The sequence below is a fragment of the Molothrus ater genome, chromosome 6 (assembly GCF_012460135.2).
Source record: "Molothrus ater isolate BHLD 08-10-18 breed brown headed cowbird chromosome 6, BPBGC_Mater_1.1, whole genome shotgun sequence".
Taxonomy (NCBI): domain Eukaryota; kingdom Metazoa; phylum Chordata; class Aves; order Passeriformes; family Icteridae; genus Molothrus; species Molothrus ater.
Window position 1 is genome coordinate 10,244,282 of NC_050483.2, and position 21,428 is coordinate 10,265,709.

The 21,428-nt window shown below is 55.4% G+C and overlaps 2 protein-coding genes and 1 long non-coding RNA gene across 4 annotated transcripts; 2 read left to right on the forward strand and 1 right to left on the reverse strand.

Annotated features, from left to right (window-relative positions):
* Positions 1-74: 74 nt before the first annotated feature.
* Positions 75-5,912, forward strand: LOC129046728 (uncharacterized). Of its 2 annotated transcripts, XR_008508475.1 has the most exons (4): positions 75-160; positions 3,652-3,763; positions 4,351-4,434; positions 5,328-5,912. It is a non-coding gene; the product is annotated as an uncharacterized LOC129046728 (long non-coding RNA). The 2 variants fall into 2 exon arrangements; XR_008508474.1 differs by lacking the exon at positions 5,328-5,912 and having other exon boundaries at positions 4,351-5,236.
* Positions 5,913-12,842: 6,930 nt separating this feature from the next.
* TBX10 (T-box transcription factor 10) lies at positions 12,843-14,528 on the forward strand. Its single transcript, XM_036383689.1, has 7 exons — positions 12,843-12,897; positions 13,105-13,288; positions 13,362-13,463; positions 13,530-13,701; positions 13,792-13,947; positions 14,015-14,082; positions 14,366-14,528. The coding sequence occupies exons 1-7, from the start codon at positions 12,843-12,845 to the stop codon at positions 14,526-14,528; spliced, it is 900 nt and encodes a 299-aa protein (XP_036239582.1).
* Positions 14,529-14,577: 49 nt separating this feature from the next.
* Positions 14,578-21,261, reverse strand: TCIRG1 (T cell immune regulator 1, ATPase H+ transporting V0 subunit a3). The gene is made up of 19 exons (XM_036384737.2): positions 19,484-21,261; positions 19,160-19,238; positions 18,842-19,071; positions 18,658-18,752; positions 18,362-18,488; positions 18,200-18,282; positions 17,986-18,079; positions 17,703-17,915; positions 17,083-17,233; positions 16,867-17,006; positions 16,471-16,628; positions 16,303-16,393; positions 16,104-16,222; positions 15,714-15,927; positions 15,508-15,612; positions 15,324-15,434; positions 15,124-15,244; positions 14,866-15,037; positions 14,578-14,776 (listed from the first exon to the last, which is right to left on the reverse strand). The coding sequence occupies exons 1-19, from the start codon at positions 19,598-19,600 to the stop codon at positions 14,695-14,697; spliced, it is 2,502 nt and encodes an 833-aa protein (XP_036240630.1). The 5' UTR covers positions 19,601-21,261; the 3' UTR covers positions 14,578-14,694.
* Positions 21,262-21,428: the final 167 nt, after the last annotated feature.

Sequence of the window (21,428 nt, forward strand, 5' to 3'; positions counted from 1 at the left end):
CTGCCTTTTCCAGCATTTCCTACAGAGCTGTAAAGATGCTGATGCCGTGTCCCTTTCCAGGGAGAAACGAGCAAGTCCTGAGGGTTCCCTTGCTCCAAGGCCCAAGCTCTTCTGGAGAGTGTCAGGGCTGGTCCCGCCTGCAGAGGGGCCTTTCCTGCAGGTGAGTGCTCACAGCCCAAACTCACGGCGGGGGCTGAGCCCGGCGCTGCTTCTCCGGCCCGGAGCTGCACGGAGCCCTAGGGGACTCCTGCTCCCTGCCAGGAATGTTCCTCGCTGCTCCCTCCGTGTGTCCCGGCTGGCCGGGAACGCGGGGCGGGAGGAGGCCGAGCCCAGGGGGAACCAGCCCCTCCTGCCCTCGGTGCCTGCAGGGCAGGAGCTGTGCCTCAGTGTCCTGCCCGTGCAGGCAGCGTGCCAGGCACACCCGGGGCGGGCGCTGGGATGCCCGGGCAGCGCTGGGATGGGCACGGATCAAGGGCTGCCTGCGGCTCCTGAGCCAGGGGCTGCTCTGAACGGGGCCCCGGAGATGCTGCAGCCCAGACAGAGCCCCCTGACATCCCAAAACCAGCCCAAGGAACAGCTGCCATTGCCTGGGAGTGCTGCACGCTGGCTTTGCAGAGGAGCTCAGACAGCAATTCCCGGTGCCACCTCCTGGAGCTCCCACACAGCCACCGGGTGTGTCCCAGCCACTCCAGTGCCTTCCCTTCCAGCCTGGGGCCATCCTCCAGCAGCAGCCTTAAAGCCAAGGGAATTCCCCTCACAGCAATTCAATCCCAAGCAAGGCCCTCGGAGATGCCTTAAAACAAAAGGTTAGAGTTAGATGGAGTTTTGTTTGGATGAAGTTTGGAGTTTTTCGGGAGCCAGCTGGCACTGCAGAAGTGCTGGGAAGCTGGCACAGGTGGGTCACAGTGCAGGTGCCCTGCAGGCAGGGATGTGCATCCCTTTCCTCAGGGAAAAGAGCTCCCGGAGGCCGCTGCCGAGGCTCTGGAATGAGCTCAGCTCCTGCAGGGAGAGATGCCCTCCCCTGGGCACAGGGGCTGCCTCAGCAGGGCCGGGAGCGCGTCCGGCCCCGCCCTCGCCGCTGAGAGCATCAGCTGGAGCCGAGCCCAGGGGTGGAGCCCACGGAATTCCAGGGAACTCTGCAAGTGCCCCCGGGAACATGGGTGGGGCTGGGGGATGAATAAATAGCCAAGGGTTAAAAATAGCAAATGCTATGGAATATCAACCTGTGCTTGTCCTGATCCCACTGAGCTTCTCGGAGCCTCTGCTGGTTCCTGGCACAGCAGGTGTCAAATAGGCAGCTCTGTGTAGGAATATCCATGCTGCATGAGGATATCCATGGATATCCATGCTGCATGAGGCACTGAGAGGTTATTCCAGCAGAGAATTCAGGGCTATAGCTCTAATTCATCTAAACTACAAAGATGAACCCCAAATCTGGGCACCACACAGGCAGCAATCTTTGTGCTGCCCTGCCAGCCAAAGCCCCTGGGCTGGGAAATTTCAGCAGCCAAATGGATGGAATTCTCTAAATCCCAGCTTACCAGCATTTTGTCCTCTCTATATTACCTATTTTTAAAACCAAAACCCACACAGGTTTTCTCTATCTCATCCACTAAATGTTCATTCTGTCCCCTACAAATTATATCAGGTATTTCCTCAAAAATATTTTTACAGATTATTTCAAGTTTTACCCCCAAGGTCTTCCCTACATGTCTACCACTAGTTATCTCATTTTTACCTCAAAATACTAATTCTCCATCCTGTAAAAAATATCAATTTCTACACCCAAAATTTTCATCACCTCTCTACAAGTGATGACTTCAGTTTACCTCATGATGATCATTCTCTTCCCTGGGGAATAGTTCACATTCCCCCACAAATATTCCCTGTCCCCTTCTGATTTCCTCACTTTTTACAAGAAAGCATTCTTTCTCTACTCTGGAGATTACCACAAGACTTACCCTAAAAATCTTCTCTACCTGTCCTCTACCTATTATCCCATTTCCACCTCAATATTTTCATTCTTTACCCTACAGCTGCTTTCAGTTTTCCTTCCCAATAATTTCCCTACCTGTCCATAACCGGTTACCTCAGTTTACCCCATCAAGTGCATCCTCTCTGCTACAGATCACCTCAGATTTTACCCTTGAAATTTTCCCTACCTCTCCACCACTGGGTACCTCATTTTTACCTCAATATACTCATTTTCTACCATGGCAAATCCCTCAAGTTTTACCCCCAAATTTACCCATCTGTCCACTGCAATTTAACCTCAGAATGTTCCTGCTCTTTCCAAAAGATAATCTCACACTTTACCCCCTCAATTTTCCCTACCTGCCCAGTACTGATTACCTCATTTTAACCTCAAAATATTAATTATTTCACCCACAGATTAGCTCACTTTTTATTACCAAAATGCCTATTTTGTCCCCTGTATACTAACTAGGTTTTAAAATCAAAACCACACAAGTTATGTCTGTCTTATCCCCAAATTCTGTCCCCTACATATCACATTAGTTTTCCTCAAAAACATTTCTTTTTACATATTAGCTCAGGGTTTGCCCGCCAAATTCCCCCTAGCTGGTCCACTCCTGATCACTTCATTTCTCCCTCAAGATGTTCATTCTCTGCCCTACAGATCTTCCCAAGTTTTACCCCCAAAATTTCCTTGCCTACCTCTACTGACTGCCTTAGTTCATGTCAGTGTTCACTCTCTCCCTTGAGATTTACTCCAGTTTTACTCCCAAAATTTTCCTTACCTGTCCCAAATTTACTACCTCATTTTTACCTTAAAATATTTATTCTCAGCCTTTAGATTATTTCATTATTCCTCTACCTGTCCACTACTGATTCCCTCATTTTCCTTTCACTGTATTTTCTATCATGTAGCTTGTCTCATTATTTATCCCCTAATTCTCCATCTGTCTACTAGTGATGATCTCACTTTTACCTCAAAATGTTCGCTCTCTGCCCTACAGATTATTTAATATTATTTTTGCCCCTCAAAATTTCCCCATCTGCCCACAACTGATTCCCTCACGTTACCTCAGTATGTTCATGCTCTCCCCTAGAAATTATCTCAGATTTAGCACCCAAAATTTTTCCTACATGCTCAGTACTCATCACCTCATTTTTCCCCTCAGTGTGTTCCTTCTCTACTCCTGATATTGTGACAAGTTTTGTCTCCAAAATTTTCCTTACTTAAAAATGAGTACCTCATTTTTACTCCAATATATTCACCGTGTCCCCTACAGATTACATCCAGTTTTACCCCCCAAATTTTCCTTCCTGTACAATATTGATTAGCTCTTTTCTACTCTGAAATTTGCATTCTCTCCCCTAAACATCACCTCAGCTTTTCCCTCAAAATGCCACCTGGCTCCCCTTGACATCCCCTCACATTTTCCTGCACAAACAGTTCTTGTGTCCCCTCCCAACTGCCCCAGGTTTTCAGCTAAAAATGTCACCTCTGTCCCCTCTGAGTTATCCCAGGTTTTCCCAGTTAGGAGCTGCAAGGAATTCAGGCAGGGCAAAGGACAGCAGGGAATTCTGTAAATTCAAAGCCACAAAGAGAAGATCTACCAGCAAAGGGGAAAGGTTTCAGAAAACGTTTCTGCAATTACTAATTAATAATTATTTCCAATTCCCCAGTGAGAAGAACATGAGCTCACCACCATTAAGGCCTGGCAGCTCCCTGCAGCGAGAGCTCAGTGCACATCCACAGAGGCAATTCCAGCATCTGAAGGAAAGGAAGAAGAAAAAGGTCATTTCTTCTCTTTCCAAGTTATTTCAAGTTCTCAGACCCAAACCAAGCTTTGCCCTTGATTCTGGCTGGGTGACTCCTGAGCAGTGGGCACAGGTCCTGTCATTGATGCTGCTGGGAGTGATGCTTTCTGGGGAAATCAGCTGATCTCCAAAGTTCACTGCCTGCCCCGTGCCTGATCTGCACAGGAGAAAACCTCTTGCATGAAGGGATTTTGCTCCATCTAATCCCATCTGCCCAGGCTGTTCCATGGGGATGTTGCCAGGCTGGGGCAGCACAGGCAGACACAGCTCTCAGCTCTCTCTGCTCCAAACACAGCTCTGGGCTCTTTGCAAACTCCTCTGCTGTGAGGTTTTCTCCAGGAGAACTAAAGGAATGGCCCACAGCAGGTGGAAATTAGGTTATCACACAGGGAAGTGAAGGATAAATATTCCTGTAAGAGCCTTTGGGATCTGCTGGGCTGAGCTGGGAAGGGGACATTCATTCCCTGCAGTGCCAATGCACAACAGCCTCCAGCACAAAGCACAGACTGTCAGGTGGGCTCTGAAAGCACACTTGGACAACCTCATGGTTATTCTTCTTTGCAGGGACTTCTGCAATCCAGCCCTGAAGCTGAGAAGCCCAAAAGCTCTGGAGTCTGCCTGCTCTGGAACAAAAGGATCCTGCCAGGGGTGAGGCACATTGCCAGCAAACACTGCCAACAGGCACAGAGGCAGCACTGGAGCTCCTGTTGGGGCTGGGAAGGGCTGCCAGGAGGACACAGCCCCAGGGGGTGGCAGTGGCAGTGGCAGCAGCAAATTGCCACCGTCTGATGGCACAGCAGAGAGACAAAGGCCAGCAATGGCCACGGGAGCTGCAGGTTCAATTCTGCTCCTGCGCTGCCCCATCCCGGCAGGAAATCCCCAGGGGGCACAGAAACTCTCAGGGGGCACAAAATGCAGCATCTGTGAGCCTGATCCTGCCTGAGCTCAGCGTGGGGGCCAACCCCCCCAAGGGAAGCACTGCCCTGCCCTGGATCAGTGCCAGGCCCTGCCCCAGCTCCCAGCTGCTCCCGGGGCTGCCACCACATTCCCCACAAGGTGACAAAGGTGACAAAGGCCCCTTGGGACAGGGCTCTCTCTGGCTCTCAGGCCCTGGGGACTGCAGGGAGCAGGGCAGGGACAGCCTGGGACCAGGGCAGATCCCTCTGGGTCTGTGACACTCTGGGGACAGCTGGGGACTCACCCCACACCACGGGCAGGAGCAGGGACCCTCCAGTGCAGCTGGAGCCCGTTGGGTTTGGCTGCTCAAACTCCAAAGCTCTGGGCAAAGATGGGATCAGTTAAGTGGTTTTTCCTGTCCTGAAAGAGAGGAGAAAATGGAAATTAGGTCCACTCTGGAAGTCAAAGGCTCCTGGCTTTCCTACTTCTGTTCTGATTGCTCACTCCATAAAAAATGAAAGGTGACACCAAATAAAAGTGCCCCTTGTCAACATTTTTTTCCTACTTTTTTCATACATAAAAAGATGCCCATTTTTTCTTATCACGTTCTTTGCCTAATTTTAACAGATCCATTTTCATTCCAGGCCCCACTTGTGAGTTATTCAATCCTTTGCCATTGGACTTTGGACAAAGGAAGAGAAGGATCTGTTCCACGTGGGTGTCATCCAACAGGGAACAGCCCCTGTGCCAACCCCAGCCTGGGCTGAGCACGCTGCCTCACTGCCCCATTCTGCATCCTGGCTCCACTCCAGACTGAGTTTTCCCCCATTTTCCATGTCTAGAGACAGGAAATTGTCCTGGTCAGGGTGTAAGACCTTCAACTGCACATTGGTCTGGGGGCTGTGACTGGATTCCAGCAGGGAATTCATGGTTCTACAGATAAAAACTATTCCAGGGAGCAGCACTGACAAGGTTGGGAGCTGCTGCTTCACCACACGGTGTCAGCAACAGAGAGAAAACACAAAATGTGTATCCAAAACCAAGGATAAAAGGAATTCTCCTGCTTTTAGTGGGACAGGGCTAATTCTGCCCTGGAGTGACAAAGAACTTCTCCCTCAGAGCCCCAGAGACCCCTCAAAAAGCCCAAGTGCAGCAGGGAAGGAAGGAAAGGCACCTCTGCCTCACCTGCTGGGAGCAGCACAGGTCCTGCTGCTCCTGGGCACTGGGAACGTGTCTGGAGCCAAAAGCCCTTCCCAGGCTGGAGGGGCTTCCTAAAGCATCACCTCTGGGAAGCAAAGGGCTATGGAAGAGACAGGGAGTGGGAGTTTACAATAATGGTAACAATAACATCAATAATAATAACATAATAATAATAGTACTAAGGAAGAACAGCTAAGGCAGCAGCAATAATTCCAAGGGAGCAGGGAGGATGCTGAGGTTTAAATGAGGTTTGAGTGAGGCAGCATCTCCTGGGCTCTCTGAAGCACAGCTCCAGGTCTGGGATTCCAGGAGCAGTGCAAACTCCCACTGTCCAATCCCTGGATTTGCCTCCTGCCAGCACTGGGCACCTTGGCCATGTTTGGCCCAAGTGCTCCAGTGCTGCTGCCTGGAGGGATTGGGAAAATGGGCATTAAACCCCTTCCCACAGGGCTGGTTCTGAGCTCTGGCTGGGGAAAGCATTGGGCACCTCTGGCATTTCAATGAAATCAGTTTCCATCATGGTGAAGAGACCCTGAATAAAGCCAGGGCACACAAATAAACCTTCCTCCATAAGGACAGCCCCAGGGAATACACAGTCATTCCTATGCCTGGTCAAATAAACAGCAGCCAGTTTTTGGGGAGAGACTCCAGACTCTTGTCTCTCTCCCTGGCTGTAAAACACTTGCAGAGGCTCTGGAGTTCACACAAGCTTCTCAGGATCTGGATATTTCATTTAAATTCCACTCGTATACTAAGGAATTTGAAGTGTCCTAAAGGCAGCTCCACTCACACTTTAATTTTAAGCCCTCTACCACAGATGAATTGGGATGTTCTTTTGTTAGAAACACCCCACCTCTGCTTCTTTAGAGAACTCCATGTGGGAGATAAAATAAACGTGGACAAAAGTTTGGAATGCAGCTTCCAAGTTAAGTTCCCTCCTAGGAAATTACTCTAACTCTAGGAAGCTACTGTGACACAGATCAGAGGAACATCATGAAAAGAACCGCACAGCCCGCAGCAGGGAGAACAATCCCATTTCTGAGTTTACCTGGTCTCCAGGTGCTCCGCCCGAGCTCCCACCAGCCGTTCCCATTCCCGGACAATCCCGGACAGCATCACGGAAAGTACTGACAACGTCCATGAGGCCGAGGAGTCAGACGCGTTCATTGCTGCAGAATCGGAAAGCAAGAGTTTAGATGCGCTTTGCGGTGCTTTCCGAACCAAATTCGATCGCAGGAACATCCTCCCGGTCACCCGGACCCTGCCGCTTCCCCTTTCCCCACTCAGGGCCGGTGCCCGAGCGACCCAGGCCGGGCACGGCGCCTGCAGTGCCGGGCGCTCCCACATGGCGGCAGCACCGAGATACGGCCAGGATTGCCCCCCCCCCCGCCACCACCCGACATGGCGGACTGCGCATGCGCACTGCTGTGAGACTAATTCAGCCCCGAGCCCCTGGGTGCAGTACCGCGCTCCGCCCGCAGAGGGCAGCACGAGCGCGCCGCCCGTCGCGCTGAGCCCCGGGCGGAGCTGCTGGAAAAGGGGAATTTTTGGGGCATCAAAGAGGGAAATACCGCACCAGGACAGATCATCAGGAAATTGCAAGGCTTCCTCTTAGTGCCCCTCCAACCATTCGTGAATGGAAGTCCACGATTTTCCCAGTACCTGCTGGAAAAATTAAAATTTTCCTTGTTTTCTGAGTGTTCCCAGTCCAGGCTGAGCACTTGAGGAATAAATACCTGCTCTCCATGTCCCAGGAAGAGCTTGTCTAGGTGAAAGCACTAGGAATAAGAGCCGGGCTTTGTCTCACCTCACTGTGCTCTAGATGTGATTCTTCATCTAGAGATAAAAAGATAAATTCAGGCTCTGTCTTGCTGCTCACCAGGGAGAGATCAACAGCTCCTAAAATCCCCCTCTGTGACAGATAGAATAAATAAACATTGATTTTTTTCTCCTGGATAACATTAATCATGGCTTGACAGAGTTACACTAGAGAGTAAACCGAGGGTAGGCACCGCAGGCTCCTGCCAAATGGATCCAGACCTGGAAATCATCACTATTGGATAAACCTTGGCTGAAGGGCTGAGCCTCATCCCCAGAACCTGACATCCCGTTTCACATGTCGCACAAGCCATGTGTCTGGTCTCCTGGTGCTGTAATGAGGATTTAGAGTGGCTTTTCATCACCCACAAGGAGGTGCTGGAGGGAAGGGGACACCAGGCCCGTGCTGGAGCTGTCACAGATAATGAAAATCGAGCGGTTTGGGGGCTGAGTCCTCCCCAGGGGCAGCCCCCACCTGCCTGGATCTGGAAATCTGCCCTGTCAGAAAACTGACTCCAATGTTTTGATTAATCCAAGTTCAGCCTCGCTTTTTCTTACTCAATGAACCTTGGTGGTAGGATGGGAGACAGAGAATGGAAATGAATTCAGTTAAAAAGCAGGGATCAGATTTCATCCCTGCTGAGAGGCTGGTGTGGAATATTCATCCCTGCCCTCCTGGGGTAAGCATCTCCATCGTGGCACCTGCTTTCCTACTCCAATTCCCTAAGATCCCAGTGCAGGGCAGTAGAGGACCTCCCAACAGGCTGTACTAGGATTCACCAGGATCAGCCCATCCAGCCTGGCCTCAGACACTTCCAGAGATCCAGGGGCAGCCACAGCTGCTCTGGGCACCCTGCGTCACCACCCTCCCAGGGAAGGATTTCTTCCCTATACCAAATGCAAACATACCTGGAGGAAGATTTTGGCTCCTCTCTCCTCCCAGGTGCAGCTGGAGCAGGTTTTCATATGCTGTGACATCTCAGGTAGAATTAGAGTGATCAACATGCCCAAGGTAGCCCAGAAGAGGATGTGCCATGTCCCAGTGAGACCCACACACAGTGACACAGAATCCTGGGATGGTTTGGGAATTGGTTACTCTGGAAGCAGCTCTTCGAGAGGAGACCTGTACTGATAAATAAATAAAGTTCAATCAGTTTCCGAAATTTAAATGGAAACTTGAGGATTGATTTCCTACTTCTATATACATATATAACATATTTGTCATTTTTATATTATTTTATATATTAAAATATATTAAAAACATATAAAAATAAACTTATAATAAAAATAAAATACATAAAAATAAAATAAACATATAAAAATAATTTCAATATATTCATTTATTTTAATATATAAAGAAAATGTTTATATATAATTTCTTAATATATATAAAGCATTTTTTCTTAGAAATACATAATTATATACCTACAATTTTATCTCTTGAAATATGTAACTGATCTATAGGCATCACAGGGAATTAAAAGAATTGATATAGGAAATCAAGATTCAGGAGTTGGGAGATGATCCAGGATTTGAAGAAGTGTTCCAACTGCAAACTGGGATAAAGGGAAAACCCTTCAGGAACTCTCCTGCTGCAAAAAATTGTTTTTACACTTCCTGGTGATGATTATAGTCTGAATTTAAGCCCTTGAGGCTTAAATTGACTCTTCAGCCCGTGCCTGGAGCATGCCTGCTCTGAATAAATCCTGCATTTCCCATGTGACTGTGTCACCCTGCCGCCCTTCACCATCAGGCAGCAAGTGGAGAAATCCATGCCATTTTTCCATAAAAAAATGTTTTAAATAGATCAGATGAGTCAAAGCCCCCAAACACATTGTTGTCTCCATCGGGGGAACCTGTGGTGACTCATTCAAAGCCTACAAAGAGAGAGGATGAGATGGGCTGAGATGACTCAAGTCCTGAAACCTGGGAGCAGGAATAATCAGAAAACTGCAGCTGGGGTGGAAAATCAGCCTTGCCTGGGTGGAAAGAGACACGTTGGAGAGGAGAGGGTGCAGGAGGTATGGACAACATCAGGAGGTTTGGAAGCATCAAAGGAGCTGGGTGTGCCTGAATGCAGAACACAGAATTATGGAATCCTGGAATGGGCTGGGTTGGAAGGGATCCTAAAGCTGATTTTGTTCCACCCCTGCCATGAGGAGGGACACCTTCCACTCTCCCAGGCTGCTCCAAGCCCTGTCCAAGCTGGCCTTGGACAGCTGTGCCAGGGCCAGAGAATTGTGGATGCCCTGTCCCTGGAAAGGATGAGATTTTGCAGAGAGGGAGGGAGATGTTCTTATTTAGAGACAAAAAATACAATAACAAATACAATAACACCATGCCTTAATTTTCCACATTAATCAGTGTTGCATTAAATTGACAACAGACACCGTTGAAGTGATTTCCAATCAATTTGGGTCAATTAAAATGAGACCAGCATTCCTGATTGCAAGTTCATCCATGTGCAGCTTCAAGGGAAAACCAACCCCCCCCCCCCAATCCAATTTATGACTGTTCCCATCAAGTAAAAAATTGTCCCAAAACCACTTAAAGTCCTACCCTTTAGTTAATGGCAGCTTGAGTCAAGATACTCACAGGTCCTTGAGCTGAAGTCCTCAAGCCCCATCGGTCTCACCAGAACCAGGAAGTTTTTCCTGTTCCATCCTCTAAAGTGGCTGGAAGATTTTAACTTTCACACCTTCCCCCCATGAGCAGTTGCCAAAGGGTCTCTGAAGCACCTGAAAAGAGAATGAGCCTTCCCCAGAGGTCTTGGGATCCATGCTGGGGTTTTAGGGCTGGGATCCCCGCGGCACATTGGAATGGATGCCTGCAGAGACGGAGCGATGCCGCTCACGGGCACAGTGGTGACAGCAGGAGCGAAGCAAAATCAAACTGGTTTGTTGGAGACTTGAGTTTGAAAGATTTTTTTAATTCTTCTCTATTTCTACATTACCTTTTAATTATACATAATTATATTTGTATAACATATCCTTTATTCATTATACATGGGAGGGGAAAAAACATTAAGTAATGGACATATTAAAAGAAATTATTGCTTTATCTTAGCAATTATAAATTCTCTTTCATACTACACATTCCCTAGAGCAAATGGAACCTGGAATTGTTTGGATTGGAAGGGATCTTAAAGATCATCCAGTTCCATCCCCTGCCATGGGCATGGACACCTTTTACTAGACCAGGGTGCTCCAAGCTCTGGCCAAGGCAGCCTTGGACACTTCCAGGGTATAACGTTACCTGCTAAAATTCACTTCCTCTTTTCTCAATCAGGGCTTTAAAAATTAAAGAATAAAATTAAAAATTAATAAATAAAATAAATAGAGCTAACTGCTGCTCAAGAGTTGCCCAGTCTTACCTAACAGATACACGTGTTTCTGGTTCAGAAATGAGTATTGTCACTTGCTGCCTTCTCAGTTCCCTCTTGACCCCGCCATGCCGGCTGTTCACCGCTCCCTGGGAAACAGGGTCAGTTCCTCTTCTCCCCTCACTGCACCCCAAGCAGCTTTCACTTCCCCATTCCAGCTGAGTCAGAGGCTCATTGCAAGGAGTCATCTGACTGCGTGCCAACGCTCTTCTCCTGCTCCATCCTGGTGGCCACCACAACCTCCGCAGCTCTGTCCAGCCTGTCCTGCTGTCTGGGGCAGTTATTACCCGTGAGAAAGATTCACTGCTTACCTTTTCTGAAGTTTTTTTCTGGCTCCCATTTGCTCATTTGGGACCAAAAAAGTTCATTTTGAAAAGCCATTTTGTACCATGTGCTTCAACATGGGCTCAGGAGACCCACCTGCAGTCATCTTCACTAGCCAGAGAATCCTGGAATGGCTTGGACTGGAAAGGACCTTAAAGCTCATCCAGTTCCACCCCAGAGGTCCAGGAGCTGCAGATGAGCCCTGGCAGGTGTGATCCTGCCCAGGGCTGAGCCCCCTCCATCCTCCTGCCCGCTGTCAGCTCTGCCTCTCTCACACCTCCTCATCTGGCGCTCGATACCGGCCCCGCAGCCAAGCCCGGCTGACAGCGGGAGATGGATGGGGCTGAGCCGGCCCTGCGGGGCATGGACATGTCTGAGGGATGTGGGGGAACCTGGGGAGGTGGTGCCTCCACACTTCACATCAGTCCTGGCCCTGGTCCCAAATGCAGGAGCTGCCTGGGCTGCCCCCTTGGCTGCCCCACACGGGGTCCCCTCTGTGTTACAATGTTCAAGTGCTGAACCCAAGGCTGGACAGAAGGCTGAGCCCCACTTGGGAGAAAATGTCCAGCTCTGTGCAGAGCAGGGAGGGAGTTCAGACCAGTGCTGCCATCACTGGAACACCAACAGGTACAGAAAGCCATCAGCACCCCCACAAGGACATGCCCTGGTCCTCCAGACCCTCTCCCAGAGCCTCAGCATCCCTCATCCCTCAAGAACACACTCCATGGTGTGCTATGAGACAGCGTCCATGGCCCCAGTGCAGTTTGGAGGGGAGTAGGGGGGCTCTGGAGCAACCCCTCTGCTTTTCCTGGTGTCTGCCCCATCCTGGTGTCCGTCACCTCCCACAAAGAGCCCTCAGCCCCCCGGCGCCTGCTTGTCCCCATCAATCTCCTGCTGTCAGTGCAACGAGGGGGTCCCAGCATCAGGGCAAAGACTGGACCCACCTTGAGGGGGTTATGGGGAGGGGGAAGCTCGTTCCTCCCTCTGGAGCTGCAGAGGCTCTGCTGGAGCAGTGGATCTTTGCCAATACCTCAACACCTCACCATGATTTTCAATATCAGGTGGTGACGGCCACATACAGAGAGGGGCTTTGCCTGGGGGAGCCCCCACCTCCCCCCACTCAGATCTGTGATATGGAGGGACCAGAAGACCCCAAGAAAGATGTCCCTGCCCAGCCTGGGGCATCCCAAGCCCTGTTTGGGGACTGGGGGTGCTCCCAGTGGTGCCACCGCTCACGTCCCGTCCATCATCACCGCGTCAAGGCGCGAAGGCAGGCTGGGCAAGGGGGCCGTGCTCCAGCCCCCAAGGACCACCTCGGCTCCAGCCCCCGCCTCTCCATCCCCGAGCTGGGGCATAAAACCCCCGGCAGGCTGCAGGGACACTGCAGAGCCAGCACTGCGCTGGGAGGGGACTTTGGCAGCGTCCCACTGCCACCATGCCGGGGAACGGAGCCACGGACGCCTCCTGCCCTGACACCACACCCATGGCAGGTAAAGCCCACCCATGACAACACCCCCTGCACCCAGTGGTGGGGTCCTGCGGTGGTTTGGGGGGTGGGGGGATGGGGATAAAACCTCACTGTGGTAGGGGACAGGAGACCCTGATCCTGCCACCATCTCCATGGAGGGAGGGTGTGATGGGGTGGCCCTGCACGGGGTCTGCTCCCCCTGACCAACATCCCTTCAACCCTCTGCCAGCCTTCCTGGGGGGCCCAGCTGAGGGGTCTCCATGCACCTCTGTCCTCGGGTGGGCTGGCGAGGGGCCGGGGGCCGGTGGCAAGAACCGGCACGTGTGCCACGCTGCGGCACGGCTGGAGATGGGCAGCCTCTGGGAGGAGTTCAACCGCCTGGGCACTGAGATGATCGTCACCAAGGCAGGCAGGTGGGAACCGGAGTGGCCTGGGGGACTGCAAAGGTGGGGGGAGCACCCCCTTCCCACCCCTCTCCCTGTGCAGGAGGATGTTCCCAACCTTTCAGGTGAAGCTTTCGGGGCTGGATCCGTTGGCTGACTACGTCCTGCTCATGGATTTCATCCCGCTGGATGACAAGAGATACAGGTGGGGACGGGGCAGTGGGGGCAGGGGATGAGATCTGGGGGTGCTGAGCCCCTCCCTGCCCTGCAGATACGCCTTCCACAGCTCATCCTGGCTGGCAGCAGGCCGGGCCGAGCCGGCGGCTCCTGGCCGCGTCCACTTCCACCCCGACTCCCCCGCCAAGGGTGCCCAGTGGATGCGGCAGATCGTGTCCTTCGACAAGCTCAAGCTGACCAACAACCTCCTGGACGACAACGGCCACGTGAGGACCCCGCTGCGGGCTGGGTGCTGGGGGAGACACAATGCATCCCTGCCTGGGGGGGTCCTGCCACCTCCTCTTTCCCACCCCTAGATCATCCTCAACTCCATGCACCGCTACCAGCCCCGCTTCCACGTCGTCTTTGTGGACCCGCGGCGCGACAGCGAGCGCTTCGCCCACCAGAACTTCAAGTCCTTCAGCTTCCCTGAGACCCAGTTCATGGCAGTGACAGCCTACCAGAACCACCGGGTGAGCACCAGCCAGACGGAAACTGGGGCCCCTCCCAGGGATTCCCTGACCCCGCTCCCCTCCGCAGATCACCCAGCTGAAGATTGCCAGCAACCCCTTTGCCAAGGGATTTCGGGACGGCGACCCAGAGCCATGGTAAGGCACTCCTGGACGTTGTCCCCCCACCACGGTGAGGATGTCACCTCCCTGAGCCCCCACCCCACGTCTCTTGCAGGTGTGGGGTGCCAGCAGGGTCCCTGCTGGGGGCCATGCCTCGCGCCCGGGCCGCCCCGCTGCCCCCCCGCCCCGAGAAGCAGGAGAAAGGTAGGGGGGCTGCAGGGGGGGCCGAGCCCCTGCTGCTGCCTCTCCCCCCTGCAGGGGCTCCACGCAGCCATGGGGCTCTGGCTGCTGCCCCCCAACAGCCAGCAGCACCCCCCAGTTTCCCCGAGCTCCCTGCACCCACCTTCCAGCCCCTCACCTGCCCCTCTGGTGTCTATGTGGGAGCCAAACCCCGCACCCTGCCCTACCCCCTGCCCGCCTTCCCCCAGCTCAGCACCTACGGTCCCACCACAGCCCCCACCTTTGGCTACGGCCAGCAGTGACATGGGGCACCCCCAAGCACCCCCTACCCAAGCAATGGCAACGCAGAGCTGGGGGGAGGCACAGGGATGGCTTTATTCACCACCAAGGAGGCTCCAGGGGTCCATGGGGGGGGGGCAATTTGGGGCACAGCCGATGTTCCAAGCCCCTGGAATCCCCTTGGCACAGCTATTCCCAGGTGTCCGGGGCGAAGGCGAAGGGGCACAGCTTGTAGCCGGCACCCACGTAGAACTTATTCTGGAACTCCACCCTGGCAAGGAGAGGGGGTTGAGGAGTGCTCTGGGGGGTCTGTCATCCCCCCCAGACCCACCCAGGAACCTGTCAGCTTTGGGGGCTCACCAATGCAGGCGCAGGGCGTGGAGGAAGGCAGAGAGCCCCTCCATCACCAGCAGGATGGCCACGGTCAGCACGGCGAAGGCGGCGAAGACGGGCACCAGCACCACACCGCCCACGTAGCTCAGCCCCACGAAGCCATTCCGCATCACCATGGTCCACAAGACCTCCGAGAGCTCTGGGAAAGGGAGGGACAAGAGCAGGAGTGGAGAGTGAGGGTCTGCCTGGCTCTGAGTGGGACAGGGGGGTACCAAGGGGACTCACGGGCGTGTGCCAGGCTGAGTGCCCAGAGCCGCAGGTAGGACGCAGTGTTGGAGACACAGCCCAGGCAGTACTCGATGGTGTGGATCGCCTGATGCATGAAGATTTCAGCGAAGTCCAAGTGCTGCAGGGAGGGAGGGGACATCAGCTGGGGGCACAGACACCTTCATCCCACCACCAAAGCCTGCCTGGATGCTCCTCACCTTGGCATCACGGCTGTGCCCTCCACTCTCCACATCCTCTGTGGTGGCGTTGACAGAGTTCCCAGCCTCCTGCCCCTCCAGCAGCGGCTCCTGCTCCCCCGTGGCCAGCGGCTGCACCGGGACAGCACCCACAGTGAGACCTCCTTGTGATCCCCAGGGAGCCCCCCACGGCCCCTGGCCTTACCGTCCTTGGGGCACCCTGCCGGCACCACTGGTACAGCGGCGTCCCCAGGAGCAGGATGGGCACCGACGCCAGCGCCAGCACCACCAGCACCACCTGCACTGGCACCTGGGGCACAAGGACAGCATTTTGGGGTCTACCCCCACTCCTGACCCCTGCTCTCCTAGCCAGGGTGGGGAGTAGGTGCCTGCCAGGGTGGTGGGTGGTACCTGCCCCGGGTAGAGCGGGAGGTTCTCGGCATTGGAGGTGAAGAGGAACATGTCAATGAAGTGGATGAGGATGCTGGGGGCCACCATGGAGTCAGCAGCACTGAACTTGATCCACTTGTAGAAGATGAGGAAGACCAGGTAGCCAAAAAGAGCCAGGAGGAAAATCATCTCTGGGAGGAACTCCAAGACCAGCCGGTGCTGCTGCTGGAAGTGCCTGGGTGGGATGACATTGGCCACGCTCAGCCGGTCCCTTCCCACCCACGCACATCCTCGGCACTCACTGAGGTACAGGGGTACAGGACCCCAGCTGCCCCCCCATCCCACCCAGGTGAGTCCAATCCCGGTCCCCTTGGCATGACCAGAGCCCGTGGGTGCAGCCCAGGGACTCACACGTGGTTGAAGACTCCCAGCACGACGCCAAAGCCCATGTGCACGATGCCCAGCACCACTGACATCTTCATCTTGAAGGAGTTGAGGAAGTTGAGGTGGTTGGTGGCCAAGCTCCAGATCTGTCACAAACAAGGTGGGTGAGACTCTGCACCACCCCATAGAGGGTCCCACCTCGTTGTCATCCCCATGGGACACTCACTGGGTCGATCCCAAATGGATATGGCCCTCGGAAGACACCGGTGACATTAGGGTCCAGGGTGAGCGAGGGGTGGGTGGCGAGGTACGCAGCGCTGGGGGCAGAGCAAGGGGTGTCAGTGCCAGCAGGGAGATGGGGACCCAGGCAGGGGGCACGGGGGTGGGACCCCACCTCCAGGAGGAGTGGTTGGCCATGGTGGCCACACTCCAGGCAGAGGGGAAGATGACAGTGGCTTTGCTGAAGCACTCATTGTAGATGAAGCCGGTGTAGATGGAGAAGGCACCCATGAGCAAGATGAGGTAGCGCCCCTCAAAGAATGTCAGCCAGATCTAGGGGGGCAAACACAGCTCCCATGTCCCACACCACCTCCCCTGCCCCACACCACTCCCTTCCCATAGCACCACCCTGACCCATACTGACCCTGTCCCGAGCCACCAGCCCCATCCTGTATCATCCAGCCCCATCCCACATCCCCAACCATGTCCCACACCTCCAACCCCGCTCCATGTCCCCACGCCTTCCCATGTCTGTAACTGTGTCCGTCCCACCCCTCCGTCGTGCCCCCACCTCGTTGGTGCCCTGCCGCAGGCGGGGGCTGTCCTCGTACAGCACCATCCAGAGCGCAAAGAGGAACATGAGCAGCCCGTGCCCCACGTCCCCAAACATGATGGCGAAGATGAAGGGGAAGGTGATGATGGCGTAGGGTGCTGTGGGACACAGGGACTGCGTTACACAAGGCGTCCCCTCTCAGCCCTGGGCTCGGGGGGTGCCAGGGGGCCGTACCGGGGTTCACCTCCTGGTAACTGGCCACCCCGTAGGCGTCCACGATGCTCTGGAAGCCGGCGGTGAACTTGTTGGTGCGGATGAGGGTGGGGGGGCTCTCTGAGGTGGGGACGCGCTGCACGAAGCACTCCACGCTGGAGCCGCTCTGGTACTGCGGGAACAGCACCCAGAACCTGATCCCAGCACCCCCGGCACACCCTTGCCTGGCACGTGGAGCCTGCCCCTGGCACCCACCCCACAACACCCCCAGCACCTGGCACCAGCCCCCAGCACCTGGAGCCTGTTCTTGACACCCACCCCACAATCCCCCCCAGCCTGGCACATGCTCCATCATGATGAGGGGACACAGGGACACCAAGCAACCTCTGGCACAAAGACATGGAGACACTGAGCAACCCCACAAAAAGGACATGGAGACACAGAACAGCCCCTGGCAGGAGGACATGGGGACACCAACAAACCCTTGACATGAAAACATGGGACACCAAGAAACCCAGGCACAAGGACACGGGAACACAGAGCAACTGCTGACACAAGGACAACTGAGCAACCCCAGAACAAGAACATGTATACACTGAACAGTCCCTGGTGCAAGGACATGGGGACACAGAGCCACTCACAGATCCCTGGCGCAGGGCATCCTGCACTTGGGTGAGGTCCCGCACGGGGCACCAGACCTCGGCAATGAGGCACTTCTTGGTGACATCGAAGCTGCACTGGTTGAGGACGAGGTAGATGGCCTTCATCTTCTGCACCTGCACGCGCCAGGTGGGCAGCACCTGTGCCACCTTGTCCAGCACCTCCGCCAGGTACTTCTCAGTCTCCTCCAGCGTCTGCGGGCACCTGTGTCAGGGATGGCAATCCAAGCGTGGCCCCCACATCCCCTCATGGCACCCAGCTCACCACGCTGAGCTCCTGGATCTGCCCATGCAGCCTGGTAATGGCCTCCGTCCTGCTGGCCTCACTCTCCGGGTACGCATACACCTGGCAGTGGAAGCTGGGACAGAGGGACATCACCATGTCAGGGGTGTCAGGGCTGCCCAGCCCGGCCCCATAGCAGGGTCCAGAGTGGATGTTACTAAATAAACCCCCCTGCGGGGGATACATGGCCACTCACCAGTCCAAGATCTTGCGGATCTTCTGCCCAATCTGCTCACCCCAGTAGGAGATGAGGAAGATGACCCAGGTGATGCTCTCGCCCTGGGGACAGCACAGTCGGTGTCACTCTGGTGTCCCAGCCCCCACAGCCGTGCCTACCAGCCCCCGGGTGCTGCCTCACCGTGGCCGGGTCTTCCATTGGCTCGGGCATCTCCACGAAGGAGGCCACCAGGTACCCGCGGCAGGCGCGCCACAGCAGCCGCTCGAAGGCCGTCACTCGCCACGGGTGGATGACACCGGCCACAAAGCTGCAGAGACACAGCAGGAGTGCTGGGATAGGCAAACGGCCCCATGGCTGCACCGCTGCCCCAAAGGTCATCTCCAAGCCTTATCCCGCAGTTTCCCAGCTGCCCCATGGCCACACCTTTGCACCAGAGCCCCTCTCCACCCCCCGCCCCACACCCTTCCCCCTCTCACCTGATCTTGCGTTCGAGGTGCTGATGCACGGAGGGGTCGAGGATGGGCTCACGCTCCGACAGCGCCGGTGGCCGCGGCGGGGAGCCCAGGGGGGCCTGCGGCGAGGTGGAGCAGAGGGATGAGCCTGGGGGAAACTGAGGCACGCGGCAGCACTCCCAGGGGGGCGAGGGACCCCCGGACCCACCGGCAGGCTGGTGAAGCGCTGTCCCTCGCGCAGGACGTGCAGGTACTGTCGCAGGTCCCGCAGGCGGCCGCACAGGGACGCGCGGTTCCGGCTGACCTCCCGCAGCTCCTGCGCCAGCTGCTCCGACTGCTCCTGCACCCGCAGCGCTTCCCGCGCCGCCGGCGCCCGCGGGCTCTCGGGACACGGCCCCGGCACCCGCCCCGCGGCGCGCAGCTCCTGCTGCAGGAAGGCTGGAGAACGGGGGGACACGGTCAGACTGAGGGGCCGAACGGGGCGTTCCCCTGAGAAGCCCTCCCAAAGTCAGCCCGCGGCACTCACTGAAGATTTTCTCCATCTCCTCGCAGCGCCGCACCTCGCCCACGAAGCGCCGCTGGAAGGGACTCACTTTGGGGTTCAGCTGCGGGGATACAGTCAAGGCATGGCCCCACACTGGATTGGGGGGTTCAGCACCCCGGGGAACAGGCAGCCCAGGCACCAAACCCAGCCTGACCAACTTCCCACGGCACCCTAGAACACCCACCCCAAACCCGAGCAGACCAAACCTCCTGTACACAGAGCACCCCTAACCCAGCGCACCCAGGCTCACCCAGCCGAACCCCCTGCACCCCAGACACCCCAAAACGCCCCCCAGCCCCTACTCACGTCTCTGAACTCCAGCAGCCCGCGCTCCCCCAGCTCGCTGATGCAGCTGTAGGCAGAAGCCGACTGCAGGAAGAGCTGGGCCAAGCAAACCTCCTCGCTGCGGAACAGGGACCCCATGGCCTCCCCCGAGACGCCCGGTCCGGCCCGGGGTGCGGAGGCGTCAGGGCACACACCTGGGGACGGGACAGAACGGAACAGGAGGGAATGGGGTAGGATGAGAATGGGACACTGAGAGCTTCCTCAGGCGTCAGGGCGGGAAAGGGGGACAACAGGGCAGAGGTGGCCTCGCTGTCTCGGCGGCTGCGGCGACGGAACAGGGCTGTGACCGTGGGAAGCCGGCCCGCTCAGGCACACGCGGCTGCGCCCAGCACCCGGCTGGAAAAGTACTTTCGAAACCCTCTCTTCCCCTGCCCCATTCAGCTGCCTCTGAGTCAGGGCCAGCGCATTCCCCGCCCCGGGACCGCCCCGGGCCGGACCCTCTCTGGACCCACCCGGCCGTGCCCCCCCCGCGCCGAGCTCGGCCGGGATCCAGCACTTCCTCTTCCCCAGGAAGAGCCCGGCCCCGGGGAGGGACCGGCCGGCCCGGCCCCGCTGCCCCCCGGGAAACCCGTTCCCCGGGACATACCGCACCCCGCACCGCCTTGCCTGGGGAGCGGCCCCTCGGAGACAGGACCCTCGCAGCATCCCCCGAGGAGGACGGAAATGGGAAACATTTCCCGGAGCCGGGCGGAGCCGGAAAACCGCCCGCGAGAATCAGCAGGACCCCCGCACCGGTGTGAGACCGGGCTGTTAGTGAGTAATTACTCCAAACAATCCCCATTTGTGCAGGAGCCAGCGTGCTTTGCTGGGGCCAGATTGACATCCCTGGAGAGAAGAGGTTTGGGGTGCTACTGCCCAATCTACATAACACAAAGGGGGTGAACTATCACTGCCTGCATCCTGCAGGGCGCAATCGGTCTTCTCGTCACGCTCTAGCCCTCCCTTGCACAACTGGCTCAGTTCTAATGCTTCCCCTCCGGAAGAAAGAAGGCTGAACTGCGCCGCCGTGAGAGGCAGCTGAAAAGGGATCACTGAGCATCAAAGACCCCCGAAGTGCTCCCAGACTAATTTCTGAGGTCTTTCACCAGAGGACTGAAACCTGGGCATTCCCCCCGAGCCTGATCGCATTTTAACCCATCAGACTTTGTGTTTTGTGGGCTTCTTCCCCCACTGCTGACAGATCTAGACCATCACTTTGACCAAGGGACAACTATTGCAACAATCAAGTCACAAGATCTGCTAGGGGTGATTTGTTTTTACCCTTATCTTTCAGTTCTTTTTTTCTATTTTCCCTTAGACGTTTCTTTGAAGTAATAATTTTTTATGCTTTCATGTAGCTGTATTACTGTTGATAATTATGACCAAAACACCTACATACCTGCTTTCCATTGCCACCCAACTGTTCTAAAATAAACCCTACACATACATACTTACCAATCATTAAGAGTCCTTTCACTCTAATCTGCCCCTGTGTTACTCTCACCTTTGAGGGACAAGTTCTAATAACTGGTAGCACTGGGATCGCCCTGCTGGGATCACCGAGACCCCCACACTGGTACCACTGTGAGACCACAGATTTGCCAGGCACCCCATGCTGGTACCCACACACCAGCATCACTGGGACACCCATCCAGTACCACTAGAGGCTCCCCCACTGGTGCCATCAGGACCCTCTGCTGGGATCACCCAGATCACAGGGATCACTGGGATCCTCATACCAGTACTACTGTGAACCCCCCTTGCCAGGATCACCAGGCCCCCCCACCCTGGCTGCCCTCAGAAACTGGAAATGACCCTCCCAGATTCCTAAATCCCCCCAGCACTGCTCCTCCATCCTTGCCTGCTTCCCCTCCACCTCCCACACCTTTCCCTGCAAACCACACCCTACCCCAGCATTGGTGCCAGC

Bases quoted from the DNA above. Each gene is read 5' to 3' on its own strand.
- TBX10 (XM_036383689.1), top strand. From the start codon at position 12,843: ATGCCGGGGAACGGAGCCACGGACGCCTCCTGCCCTGACACCACACCC. The intron at 12,898-13,104 runs GTAAAGCCCACC...ACCCTCTGCCAG, and splicing joins TGACACCACACCCATGGCAG to CCTTCCTGGGGGGCCCAGCT. The intron at 13,702-13,791 runs GTGAGGACCCCG...TCCCACCCCTAG, and splicing joins TCCTGGACGACAACGGCCAC to ATCATCCTCAACTCCATGCA.
- TCIRG1 (XM_036384737.2), bottom strand. From the start codon at position 19,600: ATGGGGTCCCTGTTCCGCAGCGAGGAGGTTTGCTTGGCCCAGCTCTTC. The intron at 18,283-18,361 runs GTGAGGCAGCAC...TGCTGTCCCCAG, and splicing joins CAATGGAAGACCCGGCCACG to GGCGAGAGCATCACCTGGGT. The intron at 16,629-16,866 runs GTGGGGGCACGA...TTGCCCCCCTAG, and splicing joins TGCGGCAGGGCACCAACGAG to ATCTGGCTGACATTCTTTGA.